Source organism: Salmo trutta, chromosome 15 (genome assembly GCF_901001165.1).
Source record: "Salmo trutta chromosome 15, fSalTru1.1, whole genome shotgun sequence".
NCBI lineage: Eukaryota > Metazoa > Chordata > Actinopteri > Salmoniformes > Salmonidae > Salmo > Salmo trutta.
Genome location: NC_042971.1, coordinates 60,245,392 through 60,260,550, shown reverse-complemented (window position 1 = coordinate 60,260,550; position 15,159 = coordinate 60,245,392). Strand labels below are relative to the sequence as shown.

General features: G+C 46.7%; 1 protein-coding gene and 1 long non-coding RNA gene across 2 annotated transcripts; both read left to right on the top strand.

The window, feature by feature from the left end:
* Positions 1–7,515: 7,515 nt before the first annotated feature.
* Positions 7,516–8,878, top strand: LOC115149481 (uncharacterized). Its single transcript, XR_003866878.1, has 3 exons — positions 7,516–7,564; positions 8,509–8,647; positions 8,847–8,878. It is a non-coding gene; the product is annotated as an uncharacterized LOC115149481 (long non-coding RNA).
* A 3-nt stretch (positions 8,879–8,881) lies between these two features.
* Positions 8,882–14,934, top strand: LOC115149480 (probable E3 ubiquitin-protein ligase HERC1). The gene is made up of 8 exons (XM_029692393.1): positions 8,882–9,015; positions 9,606–9,775; positions 11,313–11,478; positions 11,714–11,790; positions 12,774–13,026; positions 13,391–13,543; positions 13,649–13,954; positions 14,414–14,934. Exons 1-8 carry the CDS (start codon positions 8,971–8,973, stop codon positions 14,597–14,599), a joined length of 1,356 nt encoding a protein of 451 aa, XP_029548253.1. The 5' UTR covers positions 8,882–8,970; the 3' UTR covers positions 14,600–14,934.
* Positions 14,935–15,159: the final 225 nt, after the last annotated feature.

The following is a 15,159-nucleotide window of genomic DNA, read 5'->3' as shown; positions in this document are numbered from 1 at the left end:
GCATGACGGACTACACTACTAATAATGCACGGTGGCATATCCAGTGTTATCAGTAGTTAAGATTATCTTAAAGCTAACATAATGGAGTTATCAGTGCCATGTGTTCTAATCTTATCCCGGTTCCCCCCTCCTACAGGATGGTTCCATCCTACAGACAGTGGTGACAGGCCTAGGCTCAGTGGTCAGTACCACCTGGATACCAAATGTAGGGGTGGCTGCCTGCTCCGGGAGGTCAAAGGTTAGTCCAGTATGCCTTTCATTGAACTAGACCTCAGGCTCTATCTCTTACGATCTGTCCTGTCCTCGTCTGTTTCTCGTCTCTCCCCCCTTCATCTCCACTGATTGGAACAGACTTGACAGGTGGAAACAGTATGGTGGGAGATCATCATTAGGCTGTCTTTCACTTGGTCACTTCTTTCAGATCAGTGCAGTTGAAAGGAGAGGGGAGGAGATAAGAGGACAGCTTTTTAAACTGAGAAAGATACTTAATGAACAGGATCTGATGTCTGACCTCACCTCCAACAGGATGCTCTGCTGATCCCTGTACGTCAGACTGGATCTCCCAGAACCACGTGTTGGCATCCTGCCGCACCGTCCTCAGAACACAGGGCATTCTGGGTCTGAACCGTGCACCCTGCATGGCCGTCTTCCTGGAGAGACTTCCCACACTGCTGCAGGAACAGTACAGCTACGAGAGGGTTAGTCCAGTACAGCTAGTTAGTCAGTTATCTACATGGTTAGTTATCTACATGGTTAGTTATCTACATGGTTAGTTATCTACATGGTTAGTAATCTACATGGTTAGTAATCTACTTGGTTAGTAATCTACTTGGTTAGTAATCTACTTGGTTAGTAATCTACTTGGTTAGTTATCTACTTGGTTAGTTATCTACTTGGTTAGTTATCTACTTGGTTAGTTTACTACTTGGTTAGTTATCTACCTAGTTATTTGGTTAGTTAGCTACTTGGTTAGTTATCTACTTGGTTAGTTATCTACTTGGTTTATCTACATGGTTAGTTATCTACTTGGTTAGTTATCTACTTGGTTAGTTATCTACTTGGTTAGTTTACTACTTGGTTAGTTATCTACTTGGTTAGTTATCTACATGGTTAGTTATCTACCTAGTTAGTTATCTACCTAGTTAGTTATCTACTTGGTTAGTTATATACTTGGTTAATATCTACTTGGTTAGTTCTCTACTTGGTTAATTTCTACCTAGTTTATTTGGTTAGTTATCTACTTGGTTAGTTATCTACATGGTAAGTTATCTACTTGGTTAGTTATCTACTTGGTTAGTTATCTACATGGTTAGTTTATCTACTTGGTTAGTTATCTACATGTAAGTTATCTACTTGGGTAGTTATCTACTTGGTTAGTTATCTACATGGTTAGTTATCTACTTGGTTAGTTATCTACATGGTTAGTTATCTACTTGGTTAGTATCTACCTAGTTATTTGGTTAGTTATCTACTTGGTTAGTTATCTACATGGTAGTTATCTACTTGGTTAGTTGGTAGTATCTACTTGGTTAGTTATCTACTTGGTTAGTTATCTACTTGGTTAGTTATCTACCTAGTTAGTTATCTACTTGGTTAGTCATCTACTTGGTTAGTCATCTACTTGGTTAGTCATCTACTTGGTTAGATATCTACTTGGTTAATTATCTACCTGGTTAATTATCTACCTAGTTATTTGGTTAGTTTATTTATCTACTTGGTTATCTACTTGGTTAGTTATCTACATGGTAAGTTATCTAATTGGTTAGTTATCTACATGGTTAGTTACCTACTTGGTTAGTTATCTACTTGGTTAGTTTACTACTTGGTTAGTTATCTACATGGTTAGTTATCTACTTGGTTAGTTATCTACTTGGTTAGTTATCTACTTGGTTAGTTATCTACATGGTTAGTTATCTACTTGGTTAGTTATCTACTTGGTTGGTTATCTACTTAGTTATCTACCTAGTGAGTTATCTACCTAGTTAGTTATCTACTTAGTTAGTTATCTAACTAGTTAGTTATCTAACTAGTTAGTTATCTACTTGGTTAGTTAGTTTGGCCCCAGCATGACAACTTGTGATTTTTGGTGCATTCCAGAGGTTGTAACTTCTGCAATTGTATCCAGGTTTTACTACAGGGAAGGTGGATATAATACAGCCTTCGCTAGTGCTCAACAAACTGAAGGCCAATTTACAGACAAATGTCCCGTCTCTCTGCAAGGTTATTGAGCCCAAAGGAACATCGGCTAATACAGTACTTTTCCACCTCATTGGATCTTGAGGATTAATTAGTGTGTCTGTGTGTGTGGGGTGTCTGTCTGTGTGTGTGTGTGGGGTGTCTGTCTGTGTGTGTGTGGGGTGTCTGTCTGTGTGTGTGTGTGGGGTGTCTGTCTGTGTGTGTGGGGTGTCTGTCTGTGTGTGTGGGGTCTCTGTCTGTGTGTGTGTGGGGTCTCTGTCTGTGTGTGTGTGGGGTCTCTGTCTGTGTGTGTGTGGGGTCTCTGTCTGTGTGTGTGGGGTGTCTGTGTGTGTGTGTGTGTGGGGTTGTGTGGGTGTGTGTGGGGTGTGTGTGTGTGTGGGGTGTCTGTCTGTGTGTGTGGGGTGTCTCTGTCTGTGTGTGTGGGGTCTCTGTGTGTGTGTGGTGTGTCTGTCTGTCTCTGTGTGTGTGTGTGCTTGTGTGTGTGTGTGGTGTGTCTGTCTGTCTCTGTGTGTGTGGTGTGTCTGTCTGTCTGTGTGTGTGGTGTCTGCGTTCTCTCTCTCTCTCTAGAGTCACGTGACAGCGGGTGACCAGTTGGTCCACAGTGCCTTCCTCCAGAGTCTGGCCTCTCTGACCGTCGGTCTTGTCCCTGGAACACTACCTGTGTCGGCCGTGCCGACCCCCCCACCACCACCCTGCCAGCCCTCGACCACACACACTCCTGCCCCATGGAGTGGAGCTGGCTCCAAACCTTCTCCACCACTGTGAAGAGCGCAGAGGCCATCGCCAGGGGAACAGCGTTCCCAGAATCCTTCACTGTCCCAGAGTTCCAGCAGGCAGGAGCCACAGAACTCACCAAGCCCCTGGTGAGCAGAAAGGAGAAGCTTCCTGTAGCTTCCTCAGACTAGGATGGTGTCTGAAATGAAACCCTATTAGTGTGTACTGCATAAGTAGAAAGGGCACTTGGGAGTGTGTGGGGGTTGAGTTATTGGAGAAACAGCTAGCTGCCATCCAATTATGGTAATTCATTCAACTGTTTTTTCTTTTTACTTGACTTTTATTTGTTCATCTTTCCATTTACTGTGATGTATGGCAGCTCACACAGTTCTGTTGATGCGCTCAATTCAAGTCTCGTCAATCACTCTTCTTCGCTTCTCTTCTTCTCTTCTCTTCTCTTCTTCTCATCTCTTCTGTTCTTCTCATCTCTTCTCTTCTTCTCATCTCTTCTCTTCTTCTCTTCTCTTCTCTTCTTCTCATCTCTTCTCTTCTTCTCATCTCTTCTCTTCTTCTCATCTCTTCTCTTCTTCTCATCTCTTCTTCTCTCTTCTCCTCTTCTCTTCTCTTCTTCTCATCTCTTCTCTTCTCATCTTCTCTTCGCATCTCTTCTCTTCTCTTACTCTCAACTCTTCTCCTCTTCCTCTTCTATTCGTTCGATTCACTTCCTTTTTCCTTCTTATCCTTCTCCTCTTCCTCTTCTCCTTTGTTATTCTCTCTTCTTTCTCCTTCTCTTCTTCGCTCTCTTCCTTCTCTCATCTCTTCTGTTCTTCGCATCTCTTCACTTCTTTCTCATCTCTTCTCTTCTTTCATCGCTTCAACTTCTCTTCTTCGCGTTCACTTTCGTTTTTCTTCTTCTCTTAGCTTCTCTCATCTCTTCTCTCTTCTCATCTCTCTCTTCTTCTCATTCTCTTCTCATACTCTTCTCTTCTTCTTCATTCCAAAAATCTCTTCTCTATCTTCTCAATCTCTTTCTCTTCTTCTCATCTCGTCGCTTCTGTCTCATCTCTTCTCTTCTTCTCATCTCTTCTCTCATTTCCTCTTCTTCCTCTGTCTCTTTCTCTTCTTCGCTGCACTTCGTTTTTTCTTCTCTTCTTCTCTTCTTCTCTTTGCTTCACCTCTCTTTACTTCTTCTCTTCTTTTCTTCTCTCCTCTTTCTCAGGACAATAGTAAGTGGAGCTTCATGATGGACGAACAACTCATGTCCTGGGCCACCACCAGACCTGAGGTAAGATTTCTGTCTCTAATACCATATCTGCATCCCAAATGGCACCCTATGCCCTATATAGTGCACTACTATTGACCAGGGCCCTACATAGGGCTCTATTCACTATATAGTGCACTACTATTGACCAGGGCCTACATAGGGCTCAGGTCAAAAGAAGTCCACTATATTGGGAATAGGGTGCCATTTCTGATGCAGGCCATATCTCCTGAGGTAAGATTTCTGTCTGTAAAACCATATATCCTATTGTCTTAATGTCATTACTGTATCACTTGACATACCCTCAGCAGCTCTGGGAGCCCACTCCCTGGGCCAGGCCAGCCTCATGACACAGCTCCATCACTTCATGTTCAGATAGCTGTATCACTAGCTATTGTTCACACTGTTCAGTGTTAGAAATGACTGTTCCCATAAAGATATCCTGTCCTTTATTAGTCATTTTGAAGGTGTCAATAATGCCGTCTTGCCAACTGTTTTGGTCATTGTTAGAAAGACGGGACAAAGCGATCTGAAACCAGACTACTTGAAGCTACTTTAACAGGCTTTCCCACCTCCTCCTACCGTATTTGACAGGACTGGCAGCAGGGAGGGAAGAGTCAGGTGTTTCTGTGGGGCAACGGGCCGTCACGGACAGCTGGCAGACGCAGGGACCAACCTGATGGTGCCTACTATCGCCCCGTCTCTGTCCCAGACACATCAGGTAGAGTTCATAACCTACTAATGCACCAGGGTCACGTTCATTACAGCACACGTAGTGAGCATTTCTGATTAGGCAGCTCTGGATAGTTCTTAGACTTCTTACATTTTGAGCCCAAAGTGTCTCTGTTTTTGACCTGTGATACTCTACTCTCTGCAGGTTGTGTGTGGGCAGAACTGTACATTCCTGGTACAGGCTAACGGTACAGTGCTGGCTGTAGGAGAGGGTAGCTATGGGAGACTGGGCCAGGGCAACTCTGATGACCTATATACCCCCCACAGTCATCTCAGCCTTACAAGGTAACATCTTTATCTCAGGTTGATCTCTAACCTTGGACACCTTTGACCCCTCTGTCCCCCTTGTTGACCCCCCCCCCCCAGGCTACGTGGTGACCCAGCTGGTGACCTCTTGCGGTTCTGACGGCCACCTCCCTGGCCCTGACGGAGACGGGGGAGGTGTTCAGCTGGGGTGATGGGGACTATGGGAAGCTGGGACATGGGAACAGTGAGAGACAGAGACGACCCAAACAGGTGGAGGCCCTGCAGGGAGAGGAGGTGGTGCAGGTAGGACTGGAGATGAGGTTGGTGGTGCGGGTAGGACTGGAGATGAGGCTCACCTAACAGGTCACACCTAACATTACTGGGAAGTTTAATGACATTATATGAATCCCTCTTACTGTAGATTGCATACCCTTCATTGTATTTACATTAGATGTTTCATTCAAAGTGGTAGGCCAGCATGGAAACGTTGTCTTGGTTTCATTTATCCTGAATAGTTTCCTCTGTCTCTGTCATTCTCATTCCTTCAACACAACAGTTGGCGTGTGGGTTCAAACACCTCAGCCGTGATTACAGCAGACGGGAAGCTGTTCACCTTCGGTAGTGGCGACTCTGGTCGTCTGGGTCAAAGATCAACGTCCAACAAGATGCTGCCAGAGAGAGTCACGGCACTGGAGGGATATCACATTGGACAGGTAAGATCCATCATATCAGACATACTAAACCGTATTAGCACACTACATGGTTGCCATTGCACTCAGGCCAGGTCCATCAACAACGAGACTGCTGCGCAGGCCTACTAATAACAGAACGATAGCACCTTAATAACAGAAATATAGGGATACTTAAAACATGAACTTAACAAGACAGGTAAGATCCATCATATCAGACAGGTAACATCCATCATATCAGACAGGTAACATCCATCATATCAGACAGGTAACATCCATCATATCAGACAGGTAAGATCCATCATATCAGACAGGTAACATCCATCATATCAGACAGGTAAGCTCCATCATATCAGACAGGTAACATCCATCATATCAGACAGGTAAGCTCCATCATATCAGACAGGTAAGCTCCATCATATCAGACAGGTAAGCTCCATCATATCAGACAGGCCTGGTGTATTAAAGCAGGGGGTCTCAGTCAGGGCCTGGTGTATGCATGCTGCATAAGTCTTGCTGGTGACATCCAATTTCCCCTCATAGGATAATTATGATAATTTTTTTAACCTTTATTTAACAATGCAAGTCAGTTAAGAACAAATTCTTATTTACAATGACGTCCTACCCTGGCCAAACCCAGACGACAGTGGGTCAATTGTGCGCCGCCTTATGGGACTCCCAATCACAGCCGGATGTGATACAGCCTGGAATCGAACCAGGGACTGTAGTGACGCCTCTTGCAATGAGATTACAGTGCCTTCGACCACTGCGCCACTCGGGAGCTCTATTAATAACCTTGTTTGAATTCAATCAGGCCCCCTGCTCTGCTTCCTATTGGCCCCCAGACTTATATCTGGTTCCTATTGCCAGTGGATCTCCTTAAGCTTTCATCAACGGTTACCTATATGTTGACAATGTCTTTCTCCCATTGTGACTAGGTGTCCTGTGGTATCAACCACACCCTGGTGCTGTCATCCGATGGGATGAGTGTCTGGTCCTTTGGTGACGGGGGACTATGGGAAGCTGGGGACTGGTCCCCTGCACTGTGAGTCTTATCCTCAGGTAGGCTACAGTGTTCCTCTCACGTTTCAACAACAACAACTTCCACAATAGTATACAAGCTTATTATTCATCTTTTTCATTATTCTTTACTTTGTAGAAAGTGGAGCAACTGTGTAACAAGGGAATCAAGAAGGTTGGGCTGTGGGACACAGTTTTCTGTTGTCTTGGCCAAAGATGGACATGTTTACACCTTTGGACAAGGTAATGAATGTAGTTTTTATCATGTGAAGCTACACAGCAGACTCGACTACAGTAGTAGGCTAACTTGTTGTTTTTTAATGGACCACCAGGCTTTGCTTTTGTGAGGCACAGCAGCTACATCATAATATGTGTCAGTCCCCCCACCTATTGTAATACGTCCGTATCTAAGTGGTCTCATGTGCATTGATTATGTGGTGCTTGAGCTAGATAAAAAAAAATTGACAGTACTTTAAGACCTATTTCAAGCTGTCTTGTCTCGCCTTCCTTCCTTCCTTCCTTCCTCTCCCCTCAGAGCGGTTGATCGGCCTGCCAGACTCTCTGTTGAAGAACCACAACCGTCCCCAGGTAGTACCAGCCCTGGAGGGGGTGTTTGTAGAGGACATAGCTTTGGGCTGTGAGCACGTCCTGGTTTTGGTCTTCTACCGGAGATGTCTATGCCTGGGGCTGTAACTGTGAGGGACAGGTAGGAACACAGCGTCACTACTCTACCACAGTATTAGATAGTTCTTCATTCATCTTCCTCAATTACTTGCATCCTCTCTCCTCGCCTCTGAGAGTATGGAGCTGAGAGTATGAGGCTGAGAGTATGGGGCTGAGAGTATGGGGCTGAGAGTATGGGGCTGAGAGTATGGAGCTGAGAGTATGGAGCTGAGAGTATGGAGCTGAGAGTATGGGGCTGAGAGTATGGGGCTGAGAGTATGGGGCTGAGAGTATGGGGCTGAGAGTATGGAGCTGAGAGTATGGGGCTGAGAGTATGGGGCTGAGAGTATGGGGCTGAGAGTATGGAGCTGAGAGTATGGAGCTGAGAGTATGGAGCTGAGAGTATGGAGCTGAGAGTATGGGGGCTGAGAGTATGGGGCTGAGAGTATGGGGCTGAGAGTATGGAGCTGAGAGTATGGAGCTGAGAGTATGGAGCTGAGAGTATGGGGCTGAGAGTATGGGGCTGAGAGTATGGGGCTGAGAGTATGGAGCTGAGAGTATGGGGCTGAGAGTATGGAGCTGAGAGTATGGAGCTGAGAGTATGGGGCTGAGAGTATGGGGCTGAGAGTATGGGGCTGAGAGTATGGGGCTGAGAGTATGGGGCTGAGAGTATGGAGCTGAGAGTATGGAGCTGAGAGTATGGAGCTGAGAGTATGGAGCTGAGAGTATGGGGCTGAGAGTATGGGGCTGAGAGTATGGAGCTGAGAGTATGGGGCTGAGAGTATGGAGCTCAGAGTATGGAGCTCAGAGTATGGAGCTTGGACCTTTTCTTCCAATGAGGAGGTGGTGACCAGATAAGATGTGAGGAATCACTGAACGACTGAGCTGGAGCCTAAGACTAATGGTGGTGTATAGATTTGTCCTCTCATTCAGAATGTGACTTTCCACTGAAGTCAGTCTTTGTTTTGTGTTGATATGTTTTTTCAGCTTGGCCTTGGTCACTCAAGCCCAGTGAAGGAGCCCACCCTGGTGACAGGCCTACAGGGAAACAACATCAGACAGATCTCTGCTGGTCGCTGCCACAGCTCAGCCTGGACCACACCCTCATCCTCTGTCAAAGCCTCAGGTAAACACACAGCTCAGCCTGGACCACACCGTCAGAGAGACACACACACACACACACATGGCATGCCTCAGCTCTATGTGCTTGGAGACCAGCTGTTATCCATAATGTCTCCTGGGGTTGGACATATCCCAGGACTGTTACCCAGTCTGACCTCTTCTTCATCCTCCATAAACAGTGTCTGCTGATCTCTCTCTTTCAGGTGCCTCAGCCAACCTCCAGCTGGGTCTTCCCAGTCTATCCCTCCCCAGTATAACGCTCTGAAAGACTGCAGCCCAGACGTCCTCAACACCCGCCTCCGGGTGCTCTACCACTTCTCTGACCTCATGTACAAGTCCTGGAGGCTGCTCAACCTCCACCCCAGGAACCAAGTAAAGAACAAGCTGCTCTCAGTTTATCTTGTCAACCTCACATTATCTCTGATTGATGTCAGGGAATGAGTTACACAGTCTTACCGTTAGTCTCATGTCTTACCTGTTACCCGGTCTTTCTGTCACACGCTCGCTCGCTCACTCGCTCACTCGCTCACTCACTCACTCACTCACTCACTCACTCACTCACACACAGCTGTTTCTATGTTTACTGTGTCCATCTAGATTGAGATGTCTTCTGTGAAGTATATTAAGACCTGGTGATGATGCATATCAAAAAAACTGTTTAACCTGACTTGGTGTTTCTCTCTCTCTCTCTCTCTCTCTCTCTCTCTCTCTCTCTCTCTCCTCTCTCTCTCTCTCTCTCTCTCTCTCTCTCTCTCTCTCTCTGTCTCTCTTTCTCTCTCTCTTTCTCTCTCTCTTTCTCTCTCTCTTTCTCTCTCTCTTTCTCTCTCTCTTTCTCTCTCTCTCTCTCTCTCTCTTCTCTCTCTTTCTCTTTCTCTTCTTTTCTCTCTCTCTTTCTTCTCTCTCTTTCTCTCTCTCTTTCTCTTTCTCTCTCTCTTTCTCTCTCCCTTCCTCCCTGTCACCAGGTGTCTTCATCTCGCTACAGCTCAGGGACAGCAGCCATCGTCCAGGGCCAGCTGAGAGGCCTCCTGTCCCCCAAGGTCAACACTCTACCCCTGGTCAGATCAATAGGGAGGACCATGACCCAGGGCAAGACCTACGGACCCCAGATCACAGTCAAGAGGATCTCAACCAGGTAACTTTTTTTGGGAGGGTGAAACGTTTTTTACAGACACACGTCCATTGTTTATGAGCAGGTGCCGGATATCACAAAAGGTTCAAAAAAAGGTGAAAAGAAACTCTCTACTGCGTTCTACACTGAGTGTACAAAACATTAAGAACACCTGCTCTTTCCATGACAGAGACAGACCAGGTGAAAGCTATGATTCCTTATTGATGTCACTTGTTAAATCCACTTCAATCAGTGTAGATGAAGGGGAGGAGACAGGTTAAAAGAAGGAGTTTTAAGCCTTGAGACGTGGGTTGTATATGTCTGCCATTCAGAGGGTGAATGGACAAGACATGCACACTGTGGAGTTGGACGAACAGGTCATTCGCAGTGCAGCGCAGCACTCCTGGAGCAGTTAGCAGCTTCTGCCCTTCATGATGACAAAATAACAAATAAGATCCCCTGGGGTTCCATCCTGAGGTTACACAGTGGATCCTGATCCCCTGGGGTTCCATCCTGAGGTTACACAGTGGATCCTGATCCCCTGGGGTTCCATCCTGAGGTTACACAGTGGATCCTGATCCACTGGGGTTCCATCCTGAGGTTACACAGTGGATCCTGATCCCCTGGGGTTCCATCCTGAGGTTACACAGTGGATCCTGGTCCCCTGGGGTTCCATCCTGAGGTTACACAGTGGATCCTGGTCCTCTGGGGTTCCATACTGAGGTTACACAGTGGATCCTGGTCCTCCGGGGTTCCATACTGAGGTTACACAGTGGATCCTGGTCCTCCGGGGTTCCATACTGAGGTTACACAGTGGATCCTGGTCCTCCGGGGTTCCATACTGAGGTTACACAGTGGATCCTGGTCCTCCGGGGTTCCATACTGAGGTTACACAGTGGATCCTGATCCCCTGGGGTTCCATCCTGAGGTTACACAGTGGATCCTGATCCCCTGGGGTTCCATCCTGAGGTTACACAGTGGATCCTGATCCCCTGGGGTTCCATCCTGAGGTTACACAGTGGATCCTGGTCCCCTGGGGTTCCATACAGAGGTTACACAGTGGATCCTGGTCCTCCGGGGTTCCATCCTGAGGTTACACAGTGGATCCTGATCCCCTGGGGTTCCATCCTGAGGTTACACAGTGGATCCTGGTCCCCTGAGGTTACACAGTGGATCCTGGTCCTCCGGGGTTCCATCCTGAGGTTACACAGTGGATCCTGGTCCCCTGGGGTTCCATACAGAGGTTACACAGTGGATCCTGGTCCTCCGGGGTTCCATCCTGAGGTTACACAGTGGATCCTGATCCCCTGGGGTTCCATACAGAGGTTACACAGTGGATCCTGATCCCTTTAACATGTTAACTGAAGATGAGTGACAGTACATTACCCTTGGGTTAGCCCCCCATGCATCGTACTGTAACATGTTAACTGAATATGATTGACAGTTCATTACCCTTGGGTTAGACCCACCTGCAAGGCTGCATTTTAGTTTCGGATGCTGATTGATATTCGTACTTCTCAATGATTAACAGTAACAACGCCCATTGTCCCCCGCACCACAGGGGGCGCTCCAGCAAGCCCATCTTTGTGCAGATCGCTAAGCAGGTGGTCTCTCTGAACCCCCTGGAGCTGAGGCTGCCCTCCAGGGCCTGGAAGGTGAAGCTGGTGGGGGAGGGGGCTGACGACGCAGGGGGGGTGTTTGATGACACCATCACGGAGATGTGTCAGGTAGGCCCTGGTTCAAGGTCAGCTTTTTTTGTACAAAGATGCTAATTAAATTTCTACTCAGTATATTCAGAAACTTAACTGAAATTCTAATTATTTTATAGATATTTTGGGGGAATTTCAGTTCACTTTCTGAATTCATTGAAATGAAATGGACCTCAACCCTGCTCATTGTACATACATGTTTGATGTGAAAAGATGAATATGTATGTCTTGCTGTGACATGTTCCCTTCTCAGGAGTTGCAGTCTGGTGTGGTTGATCTGCTCATTCACACCCCCAACAGCTCTACTGACGTGGGAAGTAACACCGACAGGTACATCATGAGACTCTGCTCTCCACATGGTCACATATTATCTCTGCTCTCCACATGGTCACATATTATCTCTGCTCTCCACATGGTCTCATATTATCTCTGCTCTCCACATGGTCTCATGTTCTCTCTCTGCTCTCCACATGTTCTCATGTTCTCTCTGTGCTCTCATGTTCTCTCTCTGCTCTCCACATATCTCATGTTCTCTCTCTGCTCTCCACACACGGTCTCATATTCTTTGTCTTGATATTCCTTTTCATGGTAAAACCATCGATCTTACCAGCTGTGAGTTCCTTCAAATCAAAGCTCTGCCTACCATGTGCATAGTGAAGCAATAGACCTGGGGATGGATGCATTCAACATCCTAAAGTTAAATCCTCCCTTTTCCCTTAAAGTTTCACAGATCATTTGAAGGAAAACCTACTCTGTAATCTAGTTTGATGTGAAACGTATTTTATTATCTTCTGAATCAATTTGTTTTTCATGTCTTGAATGTAGAAGCTCTATTTTGCGATCTCCCCAAATAAATATGATCTCTTTGACGAGAGGTTCAGTCAGTGAAGGTTGTCTCCATGGTAACCAAGATACTCTTTCTGCCGTACATGCCTTCAAACTACCGTAAAACCACTTAAGTATGCCCTTACCTAAGGAAATGTTTTATGGGCTTTATGTAACACCCTTAAAAACATTTCCTCAGGTAAGGGAAAATGATTCCTTAAGGGAAACACTTAAGATGTTTTATTCAACCAGGCCCTGTCCCTGGGAAAGTTTCTGCTTGTTACGACGTGCTTTACACCGGCTTTGCCTGCTGGGGTCTGGTGTCTCCCGGGGTTTGATTGGATTATGTGACGTAATGACATCATTTCAGCCACCTTTGCCTGCTGGGAAAGCTCCTACTGTGTGTGAAGTGAACCAATAGGCCTTTCCTGTCTTGTGGTTCTGCTGGAGTTTTGGTTGAACAATCTGATTCTAATTCACCCTGTCAGGTTCCTGCTGAACCCAGCGGCAGTCTCTGAAGACCACATGGTCCAGTTCCGTTTCCTAGGCATCCTGATGGCGGTGGCCATCCGTACCAAGAAGCCCCTGGACCTGCACCTGGCCCCCTGGGTGTGGAAGCAGCTGTGTTGTATTCCCCTGGGTGGGCCGGACCTGGAGGAGGTGGACCTGCTTACCTACCGCTCCCTGCACGGCATCCTGCACCTGGACAACAGCGGCATCACAGAGGACAACTTCCACGTGGTGAGGGAGGATATGATACATACAGGGTTGTTTACCAGACAGATTAACCCTAGCTAGTTCTGGACTAAAAAGATATTCATTTGCAATGGGTGTTCTCTATTGAACATGCTTTTAGTCCATGACTATTGGCTTAATCTGTGTCCGGGAAACTGGATAGATCCCACTCTTTGCCTACTTTAGCCAGTGACATGTTCAAACTGACCTGCATCCCCATGTTCCTGCTGCAGCTGTGGACTGTGCAGGGATGTCATTTTTCCGGACTACTTAGCAATTTCTCTTTTCAGTTTGTTTTCATACACCATTAAAACGCATCTGTCACTTTGTTCTGAGAGTTATGTGTAACCCTCCTGTCCTTTCTCTCCAGATGATTCCTCTGGACTCATTCATGGCCCACAGTGCAGATGGGAAGCTGGTTCCGGTGGTCCCTGGGGGACACAACATCTCTCTCACCTTCTCCAACAAGAGTGACTACGTAGAGAGGGCTCTGGACTACCGGCTGCACGAGATGGACAGACAGGTAGTGTTGTTGTACACTGCTGTATCGTCATTGTGCTGTGTCTGTCCCTGCTGTTGTGATGGTTCCAGCTGGTCTGAGGTCTGTCTTGTTGTTGTTTACCTGTAGGTAGCAGCGGTGAGAGAGGGCATGTCCTCCATCATCCCGGTTCCTCTCCTCTCCCTCCTCACGGCGCGCCAGCTAGAACAGCTGGTCTGCGGTCTGCCCGAGGTCTCCGTGGAGATGCTCAAGAAAGTAGTCCGATACCGCGACATCACAGACAGTCACCAGCTGATTGGCTGGCTGTGGCAGAGCCTGGAGGAGTTTGCCAATGAGGAGCGGGTTCTATTCCTGCGCTTCGTGTCCGGCAGGTCCAGACTGCCCTCCAACCCCGCTGACATCACTCAGAAGTTCCAGATTATCAAGGTTGACAGGGTAAGTACTCAGTTTTTATTTCAGTTTGAGTGACATTAATCCCTAGCCTGGTCCCAGATCCAGGGGTGCTGTCTCGCCAATGACCATAAGAGTTGGCAAGATGATACAAACAGATCTGGGACCAGGCTAATTAATCAGGCTAGTTGTATTGTATATAAAATATACAATATTTGGGTCATCTGTGTACTCCACTCTCAGCACTTTTTTCACTACTTTATAAAAGGTGAAAACAACCCTTCTTCCCTGTGAACCCCTCCTTCCCTCTTCTTCTTCCCTGTGAATCCCTCTTCTCCTTCCCTGTGAATCCCTCTTCCCCTTTCCTGTGAATCCTTCTTCCCTGTGAATCCCTCTTCCCCTTCCCTGTGAATCCCTCTTCCCCTTCCCTGTGAATCCCTCTTCTCCTTCCCTGTGAATCCCTCTTCCCCTTCCCTGTGAATCCCTCTTCCCTCTTCTCCCCAGCCTGTGAACGGGCTCCCCACAGCCCAGACGTGTTTCTTCCAGCTGCGTCTGCCTCCCTACACCAGCCAGGCCATCCTGGCCGAGAGGCTGCGCTACTCCATCCACAACTGTCCCTCCATCGACATGGACAACTACATGCTGTCCCGAAACACCGACCCGGCCGACGGATCCGACACAGAGTACTGATGATACTGGTGATGCTGAAAGTGATGATACTTGTGATGTTGATAGTAATGATACTGAGTACCTGATGAGACCCTGCTCAAAAACAACAATAACAACATGGCTCAACATTACTTGAAAGCTCAAAGCGTTTGTCATGTCGTTTCTCCATCTTCCTCATATCTTCTTTCTTTTGACTTTTCTTTGGTACAATAGTTAGTGCTAGTCTCTGGCTCTGGGCTCTGTGTGGCTGAATGACTAGCTGAATGAGGTGATCTCTCTTATCGCTCGCTCTGAGAGAAACGTTTTTAGTTTTTAAGCCTTTTGTTTTGAATTCACAGTTCCTGCATGGTACAGAATATTTGTTAAAGAAGAATAACTTAGTTTAAAGAGTGCATAATCTACTGAGACGCATTGATGTAGGATGAACCTTGTTGCATTAAGCGGCTGAATAACCTTTATACTACAGGAAGTATGAGTAATATGACTGTTGTAGGCAGAAAGAAAAAGGCTGTGAATAATAATGAATAATAAGTCAAAGTTGGCAGACGTAAAGGCCATCTTTCGTTCAGACTATGATAGCA

Bases quoted from the DNA above. Each gene is read 5' to 3' on its own strand.
- LOC115149480 (XM_029692393.1), top strand. From the start codon at position 8,971: ATGTACAAGTCCTGGAGGCTGCTCAACCTCCACCCCAGGAACCAA. The intron at 11,479-11,713 runs GTAGGCCCTGGT...TTCCCTTCTCAG, and splicing joins CCATCACGGAGATGTGTCAG to GAGTTGCAGTCTGGTGTGGT. The intron at 13,027-13,390 runs GTGAGGGAGGAT...CTTTCTCTCCAG, and splicing joins CAGAGGACAACTTCCACGTG to ATGATTCCTCTGGACTCATT.